Source organism: Gopherus evgoodei, chromosome 11 (assembly GCF_007399415.2).
Source record: "Gopherus evgoodei ecotype Sinaloan lineage chromosome 11, rGopEvg1_v1.p, whole genome shotgun sequence".
In the NCBI taxonomy this organism is placed as follows: Eukaryota; Metazoa; Chordata; order Testudines; family Testudinidae; genus Gopherus; species Gopherus evgoodei.
The window spans coordinates 42,952,794-42,975,919 of NC_044332.1; the positions used below are offsets into that span (position 1 = coordinate 42,952,794).

General features: G+C 42.1%; 1 protein-coding gene across 2 annotated transcripts in view; it reads right to left on the reverse strand.

Moving 5' to 3' along the window:
• Nucleotides 1-23,126, reverse strand: part of CERS6 (ceramide synthase 6) — a 208,603-nt gene that overhangs the window by 36,094 nt on the left and 149,383 nt on the right. For both annotated transcript variants that reach the window (XM_030580681.1, XM_030580683.1), the window contains exons 5-6: nucleotides 14,986-15,036; nucleotides 11,186-11,278 (exon numbers count right to left, since the gene is read on the reverse strand). In XM_030580681.1, the coding sequence (XP_030436541.1) occupies nucleotides 11,186-11,278; nucleotides 14,986-15,036 (144 nt within the window). The remainder of the gene's footprint in view (nucleotides 1-11,185; nucleotides 11,279-14,985; nucleotides 15,037-23,126) is intronic.

The following is a 23,126-nucleotide window of genomic DNA, read 5'->3' on the forward strand; positions in this document are numbered from 1 at the left end:
AGGAAATCCGCTCACCCTCTGCAAAATACAGATACTATGGGGAACATTCAAAATACCATCAATGGTCGCTATGCCCCTCTCTTAAATCTAGAGGACACAAGAGTAGAACAACTCTAGGCCATGAGTGGGGAGATTTTAGGGACGAGCTCATATCCAAAAAGCAAAATCTGGATGGCATCAGAGATTGACAATCTAAGAAGAAGAAAAAATGAAGCATATCAAGAACATCTGAAATCTGAACATAGCACTGAGCAAAATAACAAATACAGACAGCTCAACAAGGAACTAGGATGAATGGTCAAAAAGGTGAAGAAAAACTGACTTGAGAGATGAAGAGCTTGAAAAACACTTTCAAAAATGTAATTCAAGATGGCTTTTTCAGAGAGTTAGATTACTATCAAAGTTAACACCTGTAACAAGTCAGCTAAGTGATGCTCAGTGGAACTATATAGTAGATAAAGGTCAAAAGCTTAAAATGTGGAAAGAATATTTTCATCAGCTATTGAATGTGAATAGTTGAGTTGACCAAGCTGTTCTTGAGGACACCAATTACGAAGGCAACAACGAAAAACAACTACAAACATCAAATGGCACCAACTATAATGGTTTGGCCATGTTGCTAGAATGCCCCAGACCAACTGCCTAAAATTCTTCTCTGTGGAAGAGTGGATGTTGAAAGAGGCCATGGACATTCAAGGACAAGTGGTATATGGTATAACCACCCAGACAATCCCCAACAGACTCAAATGGCAACTCAAAGCAGACGTGGATGGAAGCTGCTCATAACCTTAGCTCTACTCACCCTTGACATTGCAAAAAGGAGATGATAATGATTATATTATACATATTCTATGGGGCTTTTTGGATCCCTTACTCTATAGGTCAAATTGTACCATCATTTACATGCAAACAAAAGCCTGATCATTGAGGCTGCAGAATCTGTAAGGGCAGGATTTGGAGCTGTATTTGCTTCTATATTTGTCATTTTAAACTTCTTCAAAAATGTTAACTAACAAAACAGTTTGTGTCCTTTGTAGAACTGATCCAACACATCACAGAGAATATATTTTTGCAGGATGTTCTCAAGGGAGGGACCTTCCTCTCTGGAATTTGCGTCCCTGTTGGTCAGACAGAATGTAAGCCCAGGGATTTTTAGGATTCCCATGCAAAGCTCACTTGTGAATTCCAGCCCTTCCCTGGTTGGTGAGTGGAAGTTGAGAGGAGGTTGTGACTGGGGGAGTAGCTTGTACCATGCACACACACAGAACCTTTCTGGAGGGATATTTATAAATAAGTAAATAAAATAATATTTTAACACCAAAAGATAGTTTTTAAATTGTGTATATAAAAAACCGTTTATATTCAATAAGGCACTCTGGAAGTGAATTGTACTGTGTGAAATTGTGGCATACTGAGTCAGAGGGTCATTCATTAGTGAAACTGAGCAGACTTTTCACATGACCTTCCCAAAAGTTCATTCAAATACTTTGTATTTCATCATGTCAGACGGTTTCTTTCCTTCAAAAGGTCATGAGGCTTCCAAAGAAGCCTTCTAAAGTTATGTTTGAGGTGTCTCAGACATAGGACAGCAACAATGTGGTGAATTAAAACAAGCAAACAAAATATATTGACGGAGCCAGAGGATATTTCCTACTGGATTATTGATGGAATTTTCCAAAGTGCCTAAGTGACTGGGGAGCTCACATACCACTGAAAGTCAATAGGACTTCTGCTCCTTTGTCATCAGGATGTTCTGGAAAATTCTACCCTCTATTGAGCTTGTTCTATTAATATTAATTAACATAGGATTTTTGTCTGTTTGTTTGTTTTTTGGGGGGTGGCGAAGGAATCTCACCTAGTTTCAAGGCTTCAACCATAACAGTTCCATCCTAGTCACCGAAGCTTCACAAGATCAGCACAACTTGCATTTTTTTCTCTCTGAGACTAAACACATCACTGTGATTCTTCCTCCTTTCACAAAGGCATGCAGAAAGAGTTCCAAGGTCTAACTATAGACATTGTGGAGCAGATTGCTAATGAAATATGGTTATAAACTTTCCATAAACATAACACACCATGCAGGGTAATTAGCAGCTAGTTTTTTTTTGAATGAATGGAGAGGATCTAGGCACTGCTAAGCCACCTGAAAACATATACAATTTGTAATCACTAAAGTACAATTTGCACACTCTTTCGTTGATCCGGGAAAGCATGGATTGAGGTAGCAATTTTACAAAATCCCTTAAACTGACCTTAATAAATAATATTTATCTCAAAATACACTTCTGCCATGCTACCAACAAACACATACATAAACTTCACTGATTCAAAACTAACTGATGCCCTCTGACAGCCACAAGTTTCTTAACAGATCTGGTTTTCCTCTTACAGTTTGTGCCCTTCAGAAGAGGAATCTGGGAAGCAGCACAGATGTGTAAAAATCATAACTCAGTTGCAGTCTTTGTAAACTGAAAACACCTTAAGATTAGAAAATTATTACAGTGACATCAGTAAAAGCTTATGATCAAACATGCCATTATGAAATTATAAATGTTAATCTACCCTGTTTCATTGCCTTAGCTGAATGCTGATGCTATGTAGTGAGCAAAAGAGTTAGATTTTTGTCCATCTCTTTTCAATCACACACAGATAACTTGATAGAATGTGTAACAAACAAATAAAACCAAAACAGGTATTTGAAAATCAGCAATCCCACGGAAAGTCATTTTCAAGCCATGAATTTCCTGTATGGGAGGAATAAAGTAGAGATGGAAATAGTGAGTGCATTTCTCTCCAGATACACAAAGCAGTGTTGGAATGATGCCAGTGCTGAGCACCAGCACTTTAAATAAGGAGTGCTAGCACCAGTCATTGCAAGAGGTCAGACAAAATGAAAGTGGGCAGCCGACTTCCAGCAGGGACTCAGACAGCAGAAATAACTGCCAAGTCATTTCTAATCACTCTGGACTACGACACCATTGTTGTGGCATTAAAAACTTCTTAGAAAGGGATCCGAACTTACACAAAGAATTAATTTTCTCACTGTTAAAAAAATAGCAACAAATTTGTCAGACTGAGACATGGAAATCTGCCACCTATAAATGTCCATGAAGGACTCCAATAATGTCCTGTATTGGGTGGCAAACTTCACCTTCCTTCTAGCCAAACAGCAGCTTAGTTAAATGGGTTAAAACACAGATGAGCTGTTTGTAGATTCTATCTTCTAATATTCATTAGCTACCCCTTATAAAAGTAGCAGTCACAAAAAGTGACAGTATGAACAGCAGTTATAGGTCACAGAATCCCAGAACAACGCATTAGAAAATGCAATACCAAATTCGCTATGCACAGGATGTTTCCCATTGGCTTGTTTCTTAGTGAGACTTTTTTATTTAGTGGTCGAACTATTTCACAAGATTTTGACACTGTAGTCTTTGATAATTGAATATTCAAATTGTAGTGACATCACAACTAATCAATACTCACTTGATGGTATTTCTTCTGTATATGAGGATCAACGCTGTATATATCACAACTCACACTATGGGCCTGACCCCTCTCTCACCACTTTTACACCAGTGTGATTCCCATTGGCTTTAGCAGATTAACACCTGATTTACACCAAGTTAGTGGAGTCCGAGGCTCAGCGTGTAATCATTTTGGGAACAGAAAATCGACATGATGTTGGTGTATAGGCAGTAACTGATGCAAGATATTTCCCTTGTAGATCTCAGGGTTTAAATGCTATTAACTTCATTTTTGGTCTTCAGCATCTGTTTAAGAACTGTTTGCTCATTTGCCTTTTTTCATAAAGTTATCTTGCTCTCAATTACGCTCATGCCAGTTCATTGATTCCAGTGGAAGTGTAACTTAAGAGCAAAATTTGGACCTGAATCTATACAATTAGAAGCCACAAGTGGGAAGGCTCTTCAGCATCCTAAGACCAGAGAGGATCTTCGAAGTTCATACCACAATAGTTTAATATCACTCACGGGTCGCTGGTAATGAAAGCCATGCACACAGGACAAAAATAGCAGCTCAAGATCTGGGAGCAGGCCAGGGTGACCAAAACTCAGTCAGACACATAGAAAATAAGCAAAGTTTAAATGTCCCACCCCCAAAGGACAAACAGAAAAGCATGGCGGGGAGGGAGTGAAAGCATTGAGCTGCAGTCCTTCATTGTGGCTGGCCTTTGCTGTATATTGCAAGCTCAGCAAGGCAGGAACCTGGCCTGCTTACATGTCTGTAAAGTCCATTCACATCTACACTGCCACAGGGAAAGGTTTGATATCCACAAGCACACACAAACTTAAATAAACAGAATAGTCAATTTTATCCATGTAAATTATGTGCCAAAGCCTGCATTCCAGACATCAATAGAAGTTTTGCCCAAGTAAGTATATAGGGCCTGATGCAAAGCCTACTAAAGTCAATGAAACTTTTTTCACTGACTTCAAATGAATGGGACCCATAGAGGTAAATTGTACAACCAACAGAAAGGAGAACCACTCACAGCATTCCACTCCATAAGGCAGTTCCAGGTGCAAGAAGGCTGCATGGGGGAAAATTCTGCCTCCCTCTGAGACTCTCTCCATGCAACAGTGTGGGGCCAGAGAATGGATGTGCCCAGAGGGGAGCAGCTCCGCTAGTTCTCTGTAGCCTGGAGCATGAGAAGCTAGATCTCAACCTGACCCCCTCAGGAGAGACCTGGCCTTTGTGCTATGGACAGGTTTTGGCCTAGAGTGAGAGCTTCAGGAATGGACTCTGTTTGCGGGCACAGCATCCAAAACAGCAAGCAGTAATTGAAAGGTTAGATACTCAGCCAGTCAATCTGTGTATGCAAATATCTATCTGTCTGATCAAATGTGACAACTCTCTGAGGGTATGTCTACCCTAAGAAATTAGGTCGAATTTATAGAAGTCGATTTTTAGGAAGCGATTTTATACAGTCGATTTTGTGTGTCTCCACTAAGTGCATTAAGTCGATGAAGAGCGTCCACAGTACCACGGCTAGCGTCGACTTTCAGAGCGTTGCATTGTCGGTAACTCTCCCGCAGTCTCCGCTGCCCATTGGAATTAATGGGTGATTTTGGATACATGTCATCAGTTGCCCCTCCCTCCGTAAAAGCAAAGGCAGACAATCGTTTTGTGCCTTTTTTCCGTGCAGATGCCACACTGCTTTCAGCAGACTGTGCAGTAGGACTGCTAACCGTCATCATCCAACCACCGCTTCCGCTGCAACTCTGCTCTCCTGGTGCCATGAATCCACCTCACAGGTCCTCTCATTGTTCTTCATAAATATCTATTCTCGTGCCATCCCATCGTCATCCACCGCTTCCACTGTAACTCTGCTCTCCGGCTCGTGTCTCGATAGTAAATTTCTCCATGTTGTCTGTCATGGGCTCCTGGGAATATGTGTGTTCTTCCTTGGCAAATGTGCGCAGTGCTAATCGTCATCCTCCACCACTTCCACTGCAATTCTGCTCTCCTGGTGCCATGAATCCACCTTGCAGGTCCTTTCATCGTTTGGTATAAATATCTATTCTCGTGGCATCTGTCATCATCTGCCGCTTCCGCTGCATCTCTGCTCTCCTGCAGACACCATACCATGGCAAGCATGGAGCCCGCTCAGCTCACTGCTGCTGCTGTGAGCATTGTAAACACCTCACGCATTATCCTGCAGTATGTTCAGAACCAGAACCTGCAAAAGCAGGCGAGGAGGCGACGACAGCGCGATCACGATAGTGATGAGGACATGGACACAGACTTCTCTTAAAGCACGGGCCCTGGCAATTTGGACATCATGGTGGTAATGGGGTAGGTTCATGCTGTGGAATGCTGGTTCTGGGCCCAGGAAACAAGCACAGACTGGTGCGACAGCATAGTGTTGCAGGTCTGGTGTGATTCCCAGTGGCTGCCAAATTTTTGCATGCGTAAGGGCACTTTCATGGAACTTTGACTTGCTTTCCCCTGCCTGAAGTGCAAGAATACCAAGATGAGAGCAGCCCTCACAGTTCACAAGTGAGTGGTGATAGCCCTCTGGAAGCTTGCAGCTACCGGTCAGTCGGGAATCATTTTGGAGTGGGTAAATCTACTGTGAGGGCTGCTGTGATCCAAGTAACCAAGGCAATCACTGAGCTGCTGCTATCAAGGGTAGTGACTCTGGGAAATATGCAGGTCATAGTGGGTGGCTTTGCTGCAATGGGATTCCCTAAGTGTGATGGGGCGATAGATGGAACTCATATCCCTATCTTGGGACTGGACCACCTTGGCAGCCAGTGCATAAACTGCAAGGGGTACTTCTCAATGGTGCTGCAAGCACTGGTGGATCATAAGGGACATTTCACTGACATACCTATACCTATCTCCTAGAACTGGAAGGGACCTTGAAAGATCATCAAGTCCAGCCCCCTGCCTTCACTAGCAGGACCAATTACTGATTTTTGCCTCAGATCCCTCAGTGGCCCCCCTCAAGGATTGAACTCACAACCCTGGGTTTAGCAGGCCAATGCTCAAACCACTGAGCTATCCCTCCCCCCATCATCAACGTGGGTTGGCCGGGAAAGGTCCATGATGCTCCCATCTTCAGGAACTCTGGTCTGTTTGAACAGCTGCATGAAGGGACTTTCTTCCCAGACCAGAAAATAACTGTTGGAGATGTTGAAATGCCTATAGTTATCCTCTGGGACCCAGCTTACCCCTTAAGGCCATGGCTCATGGCCTTAAGGGGTACAGCCTGGACAGTAGTAAGGAGCTGTTCAACTGAATGGTGGTAGAATGTGCATTTGGATGCTTTAAAGCGCGCTGGTGCAGTTTACTGATTCGTTTAGACCTCAGCGAAACCAATATTCCAATTGTTGTTGCCACTGCTGTGTGCTCCGCAATATCTGTGAGAGTAAGGTGGAGACAGTTATGGCGGGGTGGGAGGTTGAGGCAAATGGCCTGGCCGCTGATTAAGCACAGCCAGACACCAGGGCGATCAGAAGAGCACAGTAGGGCATGTTGCACATCAGAGACGCTTTGAAAACCAGTTTCATGACTGGCCAGGCTACGGTGTGAAAGTTCTGTTTGTTTCTCCTTGATGAAAACCTGCCCCCTTGCTTCACTCTACTTCCCTGTAAGCCAGCCGCCCTCCCCTCCCCTCCCCCCTTTTATCACTGCTTGCAGAGGCCACAAAGTCATTATTGTTTCAAATGTATGCATTCTTTATTAATTTGTCACACAAATGGGGGGGAACAGCCAAGGTAGCCCGGGAGGAGTTGGGGAGGAGGGCAGCACCGGGTAGGATGGTGAAGGAGGGAAGGACAAGGTCACACTGCACTTCAAAACTTACTGAATGCCAGCCTTCTGTTGCTTGGCAATCCTCTGAGGTGGAGTAGTTGAGTGCATGGAGCGCCCCCGCATTCTTGGGCATCTGGGTGAGGAGGCTATGGAACTTCAGAAGGAGGATGGGCGGTTACACAGGGGCAGCAGCAGTGGTCTGTGCTGCTGCCTTTCCTGCAGCTCCACCAGATGCTGGAGCATATCAGTTTGATCCCCCCTGTAGCCTCAACATTGCATCCTTTACCTCTCATCTCACTTATCCCTCCTATCCTCGCATTCATTTTCTGCTTTCTTGGACTCTGACATTCGTTGTCTCAACGCATTCTTCTGAGCTGTTTCAGTGCAGGAGGACTGCATGAGCTCAGAACATTTCATCACTAGTGTGGGTTTTTTTGCTGCCTTATCTGCACTAGCCTCTGGGGTGGAGATGATGGGGGAGCATTGAAACATTTGCAGCTGCGGGAGGAAAAAAGGGAGAGTAGTATTTAAAAAAACAGATTTTAGAGAACAATGGGTAGACACTTTCATGGTGAACCGAGCTGTTAACATTACATAGCACATGTACTTTTGGTACAAGGTGGCATTTTGCCTCTTATATTGAGGGCCTGCTGGTTTGGTGTGACAGATCACACACACGGGGCCGGGCAACAGAATTTAGCTTGCTGGCAGCCATGGTAAGCCATAGTCTTTCACGTTCTTCAACTTTCATAATATGTGGGATTGGTTTCAAAAGCAGCGCCCTCCTTTCCCATACCAAGCACCCATTGGGTTAGCCATTTAAAAGGAGGGGCTGTACTGGCTGCGCATGCATCCCAAGTCTTCAGGGCAAATGAATCATTAAACACGTTTGCTTTTAAATCATGCATTATATTTACAAAGGTACACTCACCAGAGGTGCCTTCTCTGGCTTCATGGTCCGTGAGCCTGCTTTGGGAGGGTAGGGAGCGTATTGGCTCCAGGGTGATAAACAGTTCCTGGCTGTTGGGGAGAATGGTTTCTCCACTTGCATGCTATGCACTATCCTTATCTTCCGCATCCCCAAAATCCTCCTCCTCTGTTGCATGAGACTCCCTCCTTGCAGGTGTCCATGGACGGGTGGGGTAGTGGTAGGGCTCCCCCACCTCGACTGCATGCAGCTCATCACAGAAGCGACGTTATCTGGGGCTCTGACCTGGAGCAACCATTTGCCTCTTTGGTTTTTTGGTAGGCTTGCCTGAGCTCCTTAATTTTCACACGGCACTGCTGTGGGTCCCTGTTGTAGTCTCTGTCCATTATGCCCTTGGAAATTTTTTCAAATATTTTGGCATTTTTGTCTTTTGGAATGGAGTTCTGATAGCATGGATTCGTCTCCCCAAACAGCGATCAGATCCAGTGCCTCCTGTTCTGACCATGCTGGAGCTCTTTTGCGATTCTGGGACTGCATGGTCACCTGCGCTGATCAGCTTGCTATGCTGGTCAAACAGGAAATGAAATTCAAAAGTTCATGGGGCTTTTCCTGTCTGTCTGGCCAGTGCATCTGAGTGGAGATTGCTGTCCAGACAGAGCGGTCACAATGGAGCACCCTGGAATAGCTCCCAGAGGCCAATACCATTGAATTGCATCCTCACTACCCCAAATTCAATCCGGCGAGGTTGATTTCAGCACTAATCTCCTTGTCGGGGAGGAGTACAGAATAGATTTTAAGAGCCTTTAATCAACAAAAATGGCTGCGTCGTGTGGACGGGTGTAGGGTTAAATTGATCGAATGCTGCTAAATTTGACCTAAACTTGTAGTGTAGACCAGGGCTGAGTCATGCGAGAAATGGTCACTTTATTTGCCCCCAAGAGGTTTCAAATTAGGAAAGTTTTGGAACATCCCAATGGACCTTTTGAGAGCTCCATTTTAACACTATTAGATACTGTTCAGTACTTTCCCACTTTTTATACAATCAAAGATGTTAGCAGGCATTTTAAAAAATGCACCCATGTCAGCATTCCATAGTTTTGCCATTATGACACTCCTCCCCCCCCCCCGAGGTGCACAGAGAAGGTGGAATAAAGATATAACTGAGCAGTACATAAGGCTAAATACATGCAGTGGGACTGCTTAGATATAATGACACATGTCTGCAGGAATAACCTGAATGATACTGTCACACTGCTGCAGAGATTTGGTATTGGTTTTCATGTTTGCGAATGGTTGCGTCTTGCCTGCTACTGCTGCTTACACGTATCGTATTTGGATTGAATTCTTCTCTGCTGTGAGACCCCTCTGCTGAGCCACGTTTCTCTACACCTCTGTTGCAGGATCAGTAAAATTGTATTGATTTCAAGCCAGTGACTGATTGCATAAGTAGCGACTGTAAGCAGATTGGGCACTTGGAGCAAACAGACTGATATGTCTGTGTCAACTGTTCTGTTTACATTGTATGATCTAATAAAGATTTGAGATTTTGGGACATTTCCTTGGGCCTCCTGCTTCTGGAGAGAAACTTTGCAGATGCTGGAAAGGGACTATTTTCCTTGCTGAAACAAACACTGACCAAGATTCCCAGCAGTACACTGTGGTTCCAGGGGGAGGATTCATTTTCTTGAGGACGCTCTTTATTCTCCACTTTGTTTCCCAGAAATATGGTCTTGTCAGAATTAACTGCCCTATTAAACAGGGGGATTAACTACCTCATTAAACAATTTTCTTTTAAAAATATGAGTTAGGCTGCGATCATTTAATTAAAGACTGTGTCAAAAGAGGGATGGGCAACCTTAATACAGACATTTTGTTACTTTTCAGTGCTTGACTTTGCAAACTAAATCAAGTTATTTGAACAGTTTTTTTAAAATGTAATTTCCTTATTCTTTTAAAGAAAAGAAACAAAAATAAATTCTATCCTATGCAACTTTAACACGTTACAACAATCCGAAGTACAGCATTAACATTGTGTTTTAGACCATTACCGTAGAATACAGCACAGGGTTTTTATTGCTGTTCTTTTTGGTTTTGTTATGGATTATCATTGTGCAAATCTTGCTGCCTGCTGGAGGAGGAAGAAGGGAAAACAAAATGGAGCAGGCCGCCATTGGCACTGTTCAATAGTGTTCTCATACAGACAGCCAGCACGGACAATATGGTGCTGCAAAGTTATAGGTTTCTGGTTAAAAGCCCACCTGCTTTGTATAACAGGCAAGTTCCCAGATGATGACTTAAAGATGGACACATTGGGAATGGATTTATTTCACAGTCTATACAGTTTCCTAACTTCAAAATTTCATTTTCCCCTCATTACACAGAAAATAAAAGACACTGGGCGTTGTTTCGCACATCTGGTTAGTTACAGCTATACACAAAAGATCTGAAGCTTCTTGAGGTTTTCATCTGTAAAGGAAAGATTAATACTGTAGTATTAATTTAATATCAGATACATTTATATGCCTTCATCTTGTCTTTACAGGGGGATGAACTCAAAGTTCTCATGAAGCTGACCACAGATGTTCTAGTAAATTCACAGCAGTATCTAGCTCTGACACTGATGCTCTTATCACATCATGTCAAGTGAGTACACCACAGTTCGCTGATCCTCAAGAGACAACACAATTTCTGATGTGAGAATAGCAGATTATCAATTGACATCGTGCCCTTTGCTACTGAATATTAGATTACTGTGGGCTATTTCAACAAGGTGCAGAAAATGGCACATCCCACTGCCCAGGAACAGAATGATGTGCCCACTTTACATCAGTATCACAAAGTGAACATCTATAATAGCTTGCAAATGGAACTAAAGTGTCTAGCACAGTACATAGCGACAGGGTTGCATGCTACCCAAGAGTCAAGGAAAGTGTGTGTTTACAGCCCTTGACAAGTTTTTACACTGATTGTTCTTACCTTTCTTTTGATGTCAGTGAACTGAGAAAACATTAAGGACCAATAGAATGACAACTCGACTATGTAGTAGTAATGAAGGTCAGGCATCAGTGGCTGAAAGAGGAAGGTTTAAAAAGGTTGAGAAAGTAATTCGCTTTATAAACACAAAACTCCACAAAGAGAGGGGAAATTGCAGTCTGGCTACGGCGTAATCTTCCTGTTTCGGACAGTTCTGACGGGTGCCTGTTCCAAGCACTATAGCTCTGTGAGAAGAAGCCCCTCCTCATCTCTTACTTACACTTCTCCTCTTTGATATTTAGATCCTGAGAACTGAGCTATACCCTTTCCCTGCAATGCCAATAAGCCAGGCCCTAGTTCTTTAGGTACCTGGAGCAGAAACGTTTCTGGACCATTTTGAACCCAACATTTCTCTCATATGCAGCAAAGGAATGTTTGGTTATACAATTGTCTCCCGTTGGGTTACAAATCAGCTGCAACCAATTTAGAGCATACCAAAAGCTGCAGATGCACAGTGAACTGGGAAGAAATGGGTCCAGTAAACAGTCTTACTTACCTCTGTGTGTTGGCACCACGGTGGGATGAAAGTAGTGCTGTCAACATCACCATGATGAAAGTTATATCCATCTTTCTAATGTAATTTATTTTTAAGGGGTCTAAAAATGACCTATGAACATGCTATCTTTTGGAGGACAGGAAGCAATTTGTATAGATTAAATCCATTCAGATCCCTTTGGCCTACAACACAGAAAAAAGCAGGGCCCATATCCTTACCTGCAGCCAAGGAGTGCTTGCCACAGCTGAGAAGGGCAGAAGTGTAAAGGGGCTTTAAGTCTGGTCCCAGACATAAATTAGAGCAGACTGGGGGCTACTCTAAGTTACATTCAGCCATGCCCATTTCCTGCTCATCATGTCCCCTACATCAATGACAGGGAGGAGTTCTGGGATAGATGTTACTGCATTTTTATGCCAGACTCACCAGGTTTAGACCAGCTTTGCATTGGAGGACCACCCAAAGTTGTTGAAGAGCAGGGCAAAATCTGTCCTACATGTGTAGTTTTGATCATTTCTATTCTATAACACTAACAGATTTCTTCTTTTATAATCTTTTCATGTCAATAAATCTTTATTTTCATGTATTTCTTAATATTTAGAAAACCTTCCTTAGGTGCCCAGCCAATGCTTTAGCATAATTGTTTTTCCTGCTTTGTAAAATACAATAAATATTTTTAAAAGTGCTCACATTTACTGTTTTTTTTTTTAAGTTTCAGCTATGTGAATCAGACAATACAAAAACTCAGTTGTTGCCATCACCAGGTCTGCGTGCCCATTTTTAAACAATCTTTTCTAGCTTTTTATTTATTTGCTTAGCTTTTAATGTAATGCCGGTAAAAGGCGCCTGGTTGATAATCCTAGAATCCAAAGGCATGGCGAGTTGGATAGTAAGCTCTCCCCAGTTTCCCCACCAATGAAGGAACAATCCATAAGTGATAAAGGGTAGTTCATTCTCTCTGGCCCATTCAGTCCTTGTCTGGTCTGCTGACATTGCCAGTAAGGGGGTTGATTAGCGGCAGTTTTTAAAACTTAATTCTAGTATATGAACTAAAAAGGAAGCTGGAATTACAGTCAAAATCCCCAAAGAATTTACAAGGAAAATTTGTATTAGAAGAATTTTTAGGATAGTTGGTTGTTCTCTATTGATAAGTTTTTCTGAACCCAAGAATCAAGATAATTCGGGCGGTGGGAACCCCCACACTGTGAGGATGTGCCAGTTTTCATCTCATAACACATGCACAACAAAAGCAGAGAACTTGACCAGTTCCAATGTTAGTTCCTGATCCTTAACTTCTATAGTGCATAAAGTGAGGATTTGGGCATTAGCAAACCAAGTGAATGCAGAATCACCCACTTGTCTATATCTATATAGAGTTGTGTTGGATTTCTGGAATGCCATGTTGAATAATTCATGTGAGTCACAGCATGATTAGAACTTTTATCCGTTTAGAAAACAAAGAAAACAAACAAAACCCCCGCAAACACAACCTTGATTTGAGTCCAACACATATTTTTTCTCCTGGACAATGACTGTTTTTGTTTTGTGATTTGCTATCTATCAAAACTCATTCTCTGGCACTGGACCTTCTCTTTGTCTGCTGCTTGTCTCTATAGAATCTCACAGGTCTCTACTAGTATTCAAAGAGTACAACTAATTTTCTCAGTAACAAAGGGCAACCTCGCTGTCCTGATCATAAGCTTAGCAAATATTCACGCTCATTAGCCAATCATACTGATTCTTTCTTCAGAAGCAGATTTTCTTATATATGTAATATGCAGTTTACAAACATGTCTTGACATTTTAGACTTCTCAGACTGCAAACTCTTAAACTGGTTTCTCTTAGACTTTTGGGTATTAATTATCACTTAAGGCCCCTTATTACAAGGGACATTCCTTATTTTTTCATCTCTGCACAACAAGATTGGGAGTTGCTGAGTGCTGCAAAGAGCAGCAAGAAATACCCTGGCGAAGTATGTGAATACTGTTTATGAGAATACTACTACTACTATCGGGAGGAGGAGTGGGGCAGGAGTGCTAAGAAAACAGTCCCTTATTTCTGAAATACAATGTTGGCAACCCTACTTATGGGTTTGTACGTCTTGAACAATGGGCCCCTGATCCTTGCTGGGGGTTTTGAGTACTGCTGTTACACAAGTAAAGATGAAAAACAACATTTGGGGCTAAACAGATGACTGTTTGGAGGCTTTCTGAAAATTTGGAATTTAGATGGGTAGAAATGCTGCAAAACAAAAACACAACCACAAGATACCGCAAGTCTTGAAGCCTGCATCGTTAGGTGATATTGGTGATGTTTGATACCTGATTTAAAAAAAAATATTATATATCATGACAATGGATATATGTTTAAAAGCATTAAGAAGACAGATGAGGCATAAGGAAATGGTTGCTCTGAAACTGGCAATTAGCTCCAAACATAATTTTGCTCTCACTCAAACAGCTGTGAAATCCCCAGGGCTCTCTAATTGTAGCCTGATGCTTATTTACATTCTTCTGTAATCTTGCAAGCATGATACTTTTGTGATGAGATAAATGCAAACTGGTATTGCATAAAAATACATATCCATTAAGCTGAACTTTCCGAAATGGTTGCCAATGCCAACTCCTAACCACATATGCACAATGACATTTTTCTCTAATGAACTCTCTAATTAACAATATTGTTTAAAATGTAATAGATATTGATTAACTGATGCTCCCAACACCTCTGAGTGGTAGGTATGTATTATTAGCTCTTTGAGTACATCTACACAACAATTAAACACTTGAACCTGGCCTGGGCCAGCTGACTTGGGCTCATGGGGCTTGGGCTGTGAGGGTGTAAAATTGCTGTGTAAATGTTCAGCCTCAGGCTGAGCTCTGGGACTCACGAGTGGGGAGTGTTTTCAAGGCTGGGTTTCCCACACTTTGAATACGAGGAGGTATCTCCTCCCACCATGCGTACATTTCGTTCAGGGTTCGGGGGGATTTTTGTCCCCCAGACATACTGTCTTTCTGCCAGTTATCGCTGATACACTTTTTCCTCAACAGGAGGGACGGGTATATTTCCTTCTCTGAGGATGCCGCTCATGTTGCTCCTCCATGACTCAGACAATAGGGGAAGCGAAATGGTGTTTGTTGGGCAGTCTGATAAAGCTAATCAATATTTGCATAAAACGTGGGATTTGCATAGTAAAAACAACTTCTCAATGAGCTTGTATATTTATTTCTATATAACAGGATGACTTACCTGATACGGATATCCATTCCAGCACTGCCTTGTGTTCCAGAGCCAGGGAGTCTTAAAGAAACAAAACAAAGGGGTATGTTAATCGTTGAGAAATGAAACAATGCAGTCCTCGGCAGTTAAGATGTAAATGGTTAATATTGTTCAGAGACTAAATCTTGAGAGCTGCGGAGCATTTGTATGTCCTCCCACTGGAGTCAATAGGCACAGAGAGTGAGTGCTAGACTCCTCAAAGTTGTGTGTCCCATATTAGAACAACCCACTCTGATGTTCTGTACATCATGGGAACACCCTACACCCCCATGTTCATCCTTATAAAATGACTGTGTGGTATCCAATGCAAAGTTTGTCATGTTGAATGTCTTCGGAAGGCTCATGATGCACTGAACATTGTTGTTATAGTAATGTTATAGTAATTATTGTTATAGTAATGTTATAGTAATGTTATAGGTTACAATTTCATATATATAGTTATGAGGCTGAAAATGTGTCCTCATGGCTTAAAGCAAGCCCAGGAAAAAGCTCTCCAAAAGCAGAGGGGCAGTTTACACCCCATCAGGGCATGTATGGGACAAACCCAGCTCAGCCTCAGAGGAACAAAGGACACTGGTCCAGGCAACAACAAAGGATCTGTTGGACTCTCGAGTGAGTCACTGCCCTTCCTTTGGTCAGTTTGAGACTACGATGAGGTAACGCTCACCTGACTCTGAAGGGAGTGGGGGGCAAAGCCAAGAGGGAAGAAAGGACATGATAAAAGGGAGAGATCTTTGCCATTCTCTTCCTCTCTCTTCCACTTACATCTACAGATACCATACCAAGCGACTGAAGCACTGATCAAAGGGGAGAGCCTGACTGAAGGGCAATCAGCCAGCCTGTGGTGAGAAGCATCTATGTTTGTAAGGGCACTGAAAGCGTTAAGATCAGCTTAGAATGCATTTTGCTTTTATTTCATTTGACCAAATCTGACTTGTTATGCTTTGACTTATAATCACTTAACATTTATCTTTGCAGTTAATAAATCTGTTTGTATATTCTACCTGAAGCAGTGCATTTGGTTTGAAGCGTGTCAGAGACTCTCCTTGGGATAACAAGTCTGGTACATATCAATTTCTTTGTTAAATTGACAAACTCATATAAGCTTGCAGCATCCAGTGGCATAACTGGTCACTGCAAGATGGAGGTTCCTAGGATTGTGTCTGGGACCAGAGATATGGGCTAGTGTCATTCGATTGCACAAACCAAGGAGCAGTTTACATGCCAGAGGCTGTGCGTGAACAGCCCAGGAGTGGGGGTTCTCACAGCAGAGCAGGGTAAGGCTGGCTCCCAGAGTCAAGGATTGGAGTGACCTAGCAGATCACCAGTCCAGATAACACCAGAGGGGAGCGTCACATCCACTCATTCATAAAGAGTTTGACTTGTTCAGGTAAGATTTTTGCGCACTATGTTCTAAAAACAGCACAGTGTAAATTCAGTCATTCTTACAGCTTGTGCACAAGTGGCAAGATCTCGAGTCACACTCTCAGCAACACAACTAATAAATACCTAGCTCTTATACAGCATTTTTTATCAGTAGCTCTCAAAGTGCTTTGCAAAGGAGATCAATATAATTACCCTCATTTTACAGATGCAGAAACTGAGGCACAGGGCGGTGCAATGACTTCCCCAGAGTTACCCAACAGGTCAGTGGCAGAGCCAGGAATAGAAGTCAGGTCCCCTAAATCTCACTCCAGTACTCTATTCACAAGGACACACTGTCTAATGGCCCTGTTGGTCTCAGATTGTCAAAATGTTTTGTCAGAATTGCTTCAGCATAGGTTGCTGTTCAGTCCAATTCCAGTCAATCCTAGGAAAGGGGATTATTTCTTCCACCTCCACCCTGACTGTCCTGCCTCCCCCCTGGAGATCAAATCAAGTCCCTACAAGCCTGGTTTTGGTTATCATTGTCCTAAAGGATAGAGGTTGCCATCATACCACATATTCTGCTTGCAGTGATCTCCTAAGGCAAAATGAATGCTAAGTGACAGAAACTAAATGTAGTGTGTAAAATACCAACTGACTTTTCCATTGAAAAAGGCCAATCCAAAGAATTCAGAAAGACGTGACAAGAAGGTTCTTGTGGAGGTGCATCACTGCTGTTCTTAATTTGATTTCTTCTGGCTATTTGTACAAGATTTATGTGACTATTTATCCCCCAATTTTTCATGAAAGAATAGAACAGGGAAGTTTCCTTAAATGTCAGTAAATCTATTCTTTCAGCAGGTTTATTACTTTGTTCAGTTCAGAAGGGATTTCAGCGTGTTGCAGCACTGATAAAAATAGCAGCCAAGGCCTGATCATCTTATATTTATTACCAGCTAGAGAAAGAGTTTCTCCTCTCTTGAAGAGGTTATTTAAACTGGTTTCCCAAAGAGTTGCACCCTGCCTCTCTGCTTCTTTAATGTCTATTATGGTATACCTATGATTTGCAAAATACATGGCAAAACATCAACTTTCAATTTTTTCACACCACACGCCAAGAAGAAAAATGTGCTATCAGTTGTCCCAGAACCAGTGCCCACCCAAAACAGCAACTTGGAGGGCTAGAGTAGGCTTTTGCAGATACTGTGGGCACAAGAATGCCTAGTGTTCCAACATGCTACCGTAACTCAAAATTAACAGTCAATGGCACTGCTTCCCTAAAGAAGAAAGTTCAAGATGGCAGCTGACAGGAAAACTACGCCGGCGAAGCAATTCTATACAACAAAATGGCAGGTGAGTCAGTCAGAGCCCTTTCTCCAGCAAGAACTTTATCTCTTGGATACAGAAAACCCGATAAGCACCAAATACTCAGCTCTACATTTCTTATCCATATATACAGCCCAGAGTTCAGAGACAAGACTTCACCCCTGTGGTCCCTCCCTTTCTGGAATTCCTGCTTTTGGGGCCATAAATGGAGCACTTCTGAGCACGAGTTGCCAGTAATTCATTGTTTGCCAAGGACAAGGTATCTGTACCCTTTGGCAGAGACATTGGGAACAGGTATTTATTTTAAAAATCCTACTTGAACAGTGATGCTGACTTCAGATAGCTTCTTCCCAAGTACCATGGTCCTAACTGAGGAGCCTGAAGCTGCAGTCTTAGAATTACTCAGATCAAAAGTCTTCCAAGCTCTACTCAAAGTATTTTATAAACATTTTGAAATTGGCAGCAGATGCTGACTTGCTGTTATAAGAGAAATAGGACACTAACAAGGGTCATAGGACCAGAGAGAGCTCAGAATCAATACTAATTATAGAAGAGCTAGAAATGTAAACCTGTTAGCTTAGTTAGCAGAACAGTGTCATTTTTTACTCTGTGCGACAGTCAGAGCAGAGTAGGAGTTTGAGGGCTGAGTCACTTATTACTACAGAGTCTCCTGATGCAGAAGTGAGTTTATTTACCAGACACTGTATTTGTTTCAACTATCCTTATTCCACCCACAAGCAATATACAACATATTAGGCTGCTTTAATACAAAGAACTACGTTTTAATCCCTTAGTGTCAGTGGATTCCTTTTTCATGCTAGCTCATTGTGTGGACATTTCAACCAAGTGTTAACAGGAGCAATTTCTAAAACTGACTAGGCCATGTACAAAATCTACCTTCCTAGCCTTTACCATGAAAGGCAGCATGTCCTGCTGTAGGAGTTGGGAGACATACCTAGATTCTATTTCTGGCTCTGACTGCTGTCACACTGACCTGCTGTGTGACTTTGGGCAAGTTACTTCACCTCTTTCTACTACTACCTTTTGTTTTATTGTCTTTAGACCATGAGCTCTTCAGGACAGCGGCTGTCTCTAAGTGTGCATATAGTGCCTTGCACAATGGGGTCCTGATCTCAGTTGGGACTTGAGGCACTATGGTAACATAAATAACAATGATGTCTGATATTGATTGAAAAACTCTTTCTACTTTATTTGCCTACAAAAATCTGCTTTCCCCAAACTAGTGGAATAGAAGATTTTTCAAGGTTAAAGAAACACTGTTGCCAGTGAAGAGATTCAGCTATTAGGTTTTGACAATGGTTTTTTTGGGGAAATAATTTTTTCTAATATAGCGTCACTGTGCATTTCTCTCCAATCCCATCCCCGTTCTCAGCCCCTCAGGTGTTCTCTCCAGCCTTAGGGAGCTCTCCATTTTTTTACACTTCTCATGCTGAAGGCCTTGCATTGTAGTCACCCACCCTTACACACAAACAGATAAAGGGATTCCCTTTAAAAGTAATCAGCAGTTTCTTAGTCAACTGCAGAGGTTTATGTTGATAAAATGAGGTTTTCATTCCCTCCCAGGTAGCTGAATGAATTGCACTGCACTGGACAGGTGGGACAAGAGATTATGGGTGAAATCCTGGTTGGTCCCACTGAAGTCAGAGTCTTGCCATTTGACTTCAAGGGGCCAGGATTTCAACTCAGTAAAGGAAACAGAATTCAGGCCTCCTGCAAAAACCTACAATGCATTAGACTCAATTTACAACGGTGCTTCCAACACAAAAGTTGCAAAAGTTACTGTTCCAGCTAGTTGCATTGTTTTGTATTCATACAGGTATTAAAAAAAGAAGACAAAAACAAATAAATACAAAATTCTTTCCCTTCTTTCCATTGTTGTGTTACTAAATTGAATTTTATTGTAAATCAAAAATACCACAGAGGGCAAGCACACATCCCACTCAACCCCTCACATATCCTCTTCTGTTGAACGCTGTGTTTACACAAGGAAGGATTAAGGCATGATCTAAGAAACTCGACTGCGCTGCCAATCTAAATCAATTTGCCAAGATTTCCTTTGCACATAAACAGGAAGGGACTTGTACTTCATGAAGCACAACTTCAAGCTGGGTTTCGGTAGCTCTTGTACGGTGTGAAGCACATTTCTAAAGCTGAAGTACCCATCCACAGAGCTTTACAGAAGCACGTGGATGAGCCAGGGGTCAATGGGCTGTATTCAGTTCCTTTACAGAAGCTGAGCTGCTTTACATCCAAGTGTAATGCGGGCACAAAGATTTTAGTTAATAGGCCTCTTGGATTAGGACACATGCACCTTTAGAACAATAGGTGTATTCACTAAAATGAGATTTGTTCAGATGAATCCTTCAGGCAACTCTGAGTCATGACACACATTCTCTTAATTTCACTGTTAGTCAACAAAAGCAGAGCGAAAATTCATGTGCAGTGCGATGAGTCGGCATCAAGCCAAATAAAGTGGACACTAACTAGAACATTATTCTGAGGCTTAAAGCAGCTGAGAACCAGGCTTCTACGATCTTTAATGATTCTCATCACAGAAAGGATTTGCACTACATAGATGGACAGTATAAATGCTATTAAGAATATATTTCCATTTCCAAGTTAGTGTAAATGCTATTAATAATATATTTCCATTTTCAAGTTATGCAAAGAGTTATAATTAGCTTCTAACTTGAATTTGTCATATGAAAGAATAACAGGAGTACTTGTGGCACCTTAGAGACTAACAAATTTATCTGAGTGTAAGCTTCAACTCAGATCAATTTGTTAGTCTCTAAGGTGTCACAAGTACTCCTGTTATTTTTGTGGATACAGACTAACATGGCTGCTACTCTGAAACCTGTCATAAAAAAGAGTGTCCCTGCAGTACCTATATGTTTGTTGATGGTGATATTACTTGGCTATTGAAGATGATTTCTAAGTTTAAAATTATTTTACTTTAAGTTGGAAATAAAATAAAAGTTACAAATATATACAGAAGGAACAAGGATTCCAGGAGCTGATATGAGGGATCCTTAGCAGCGAAAGAGGTCTCTAAGTGATAACTGCATGAAGTTCCTAATATACAGTACATCTTGAGGCTTTACAAGTAAAATTCAAACTTCCTCTTCTCTCTGTTAACAAGAATCATTTCAAACAAGCATTTTACAAGGTTCAAATGACTGAGTCTTATTGTACCTCTGTCTTTTCCAGCTGACCTACATCGAAATCCTTAATGGTGAGGAACTAATGCATGTCCAATTTGCCTGCCTATTGGAATGGAACCCTGAGGGTTTTCTGCCAATAGAAGATGTTCAGATGGGAGTCTGAGTTCTTGTGGACATAAGAGTTTTAATCTGCAATGTTCTGAAGCCTTTAGTACTTGCCCTTTCTCACTCCTCCTATTCACCAGCCACCAAAACTTACTGGGCATGAGGGGCTGAGGTGAGGGTGGAGCCAGGGCTTTACCTACCTGCTCCTCAGGGGCAGTGGGGGCATCAGGCTCATAGCCCCTGCTCTCCCCTACGTGCTCAGGGTTACAATCCAAGTCTAAGGAGGCTGCCCAGAGGGCCCCCTTGTTTAGCCATGTTAGATGTAACCACAATGAAGCCTTTAATAAACTAAACTATCTACTGGGCTGCGCTGGGCTCTACAGTTAAATGAGAGAAGTTCTTTGGAAATGAAGAACATTTGTTATTGATACATAGAATTAAAGCATGTCTGTCTCATAACTGCCTAAATTAAAGCCATTCATATATCGTCAACCCATTCATTTAAGATAATTCCTACTTTTAGCCAAATCTGAAAAGCAATGACTGCCTTTCACATCAAGAGATACTTCACCCATTTTCCCACTACCTAAATTATAGGTGCTGGCAAAATATTCACGTTTATTTTTTTTTCAAATATTATGACACATCTTTAGCATTTCTCCAAAGAAACCTTGTTACGGTATTTGCCAATGAAGAGGTTTGGATTCAATTAAACTTTGAGTACTAAATAAAATAACAAGTTACATTAGAGAACACTCAAGACCTGATCACAAAGCCTGAAAACTCATCACAAGTTGACAGTGTAAGACACGTATGGTTTCTGCATCTCAGGGAATGACCCATCACAGAACATTTGCACCTTTCTGAGCCACACAAACCCTCAAAGACCATGGTTGCAGGCAGCCAGAGTCATAAATAGAAACAAATGCCCTCTTGCAGCCTTTGCTCCCTGGCTCCCTGGACTCGCTTGGAGAATATCTTCTCCTCAAATCACTGTTAAGGAAGTGGTTGGATAAATTGGCCCTTTGTTTTCCTTGGGTTAGAGGCCCAGTCCTTTGAAACTTGGAGAGTTATTATGCCAACCACCCCATTAAGGAGAGGTAAAATCCACTGGATGGCAGAATAATTACCCTCATTGAATTACACAGCACTGTGGCAAAGATGAACCCACTAAGCAGTCCTGTTCAGCAGACTCAAAGGAGTTCTCCCAGAACAATCCAACCACCGTATAGGGTAATACATTTGGGAAAAGTCACGGGGAAAGGGATACTGTGGAATGCTGAATCAAGAATTCTATAGATGCTGGAGAGAGGAGATTTGCCACTCAGTGATTATCCTTCATCCTTGCTTAGTTGTTGAAGCTTCTGGGGTTTCCATGGGCCACCCAGAGGTGAAATTCAGGTGAACTGAGCCTCATTAATAAACAATCCTCTTTTACCATGTAAATGAAAAGCCAATATAGTGTAGCAAAACACACACTGTACTGTGCAGTTGACCCCTCCTACTTTAACTATGGTGTAATTTCCTAGGCTGATGTCCTGATAAAAGATGCTGACTTCAGAGGGCTCTTTCTACAGTCTATATCACTGGAAGATGGCTGCCCTACACTAATAAACTATGACAAACACATGCATTAGGATGGGTAGTTCTAGACTATATTCTCTGTGCAATTGTTGGCAAATAGAAAATCAACCCCCTGCGTGCCACATATGAGCAGCTGCCCTGCCACAGAACAATTGTACAATTTGTGCAGAGCTCGTTGAAATAGTTTTGCTGATTTGGCAAAATATGCTGTTGTGTCAAAGTCAAAATATGTCTCAGAATCTATCTATCCATTTCCACTAAACTTTCCTTGGGGAAGTTTTTGGGTCAGAGACAAAGCAAGAGCCCCCATATTGAGTGGTTAGGACATGATGTGGGCGACCCAGGTTCAAGTCCCTGATTTGAAATGATCTGGCCTGGGATGAAAAACTCTGCACTAAATCAAGCAGAGCAGGAACTTCAACCTGGGTCTTCCACGTCCCAGGCCTGTGCCATAACCACCAGGCTACTGAGCAAGTTTGAGCCTGAAAAAAACCACAATTGCTATACTCCAGTCAGCTCTAATTTGGTGGGCTTAGAATGGGGTGA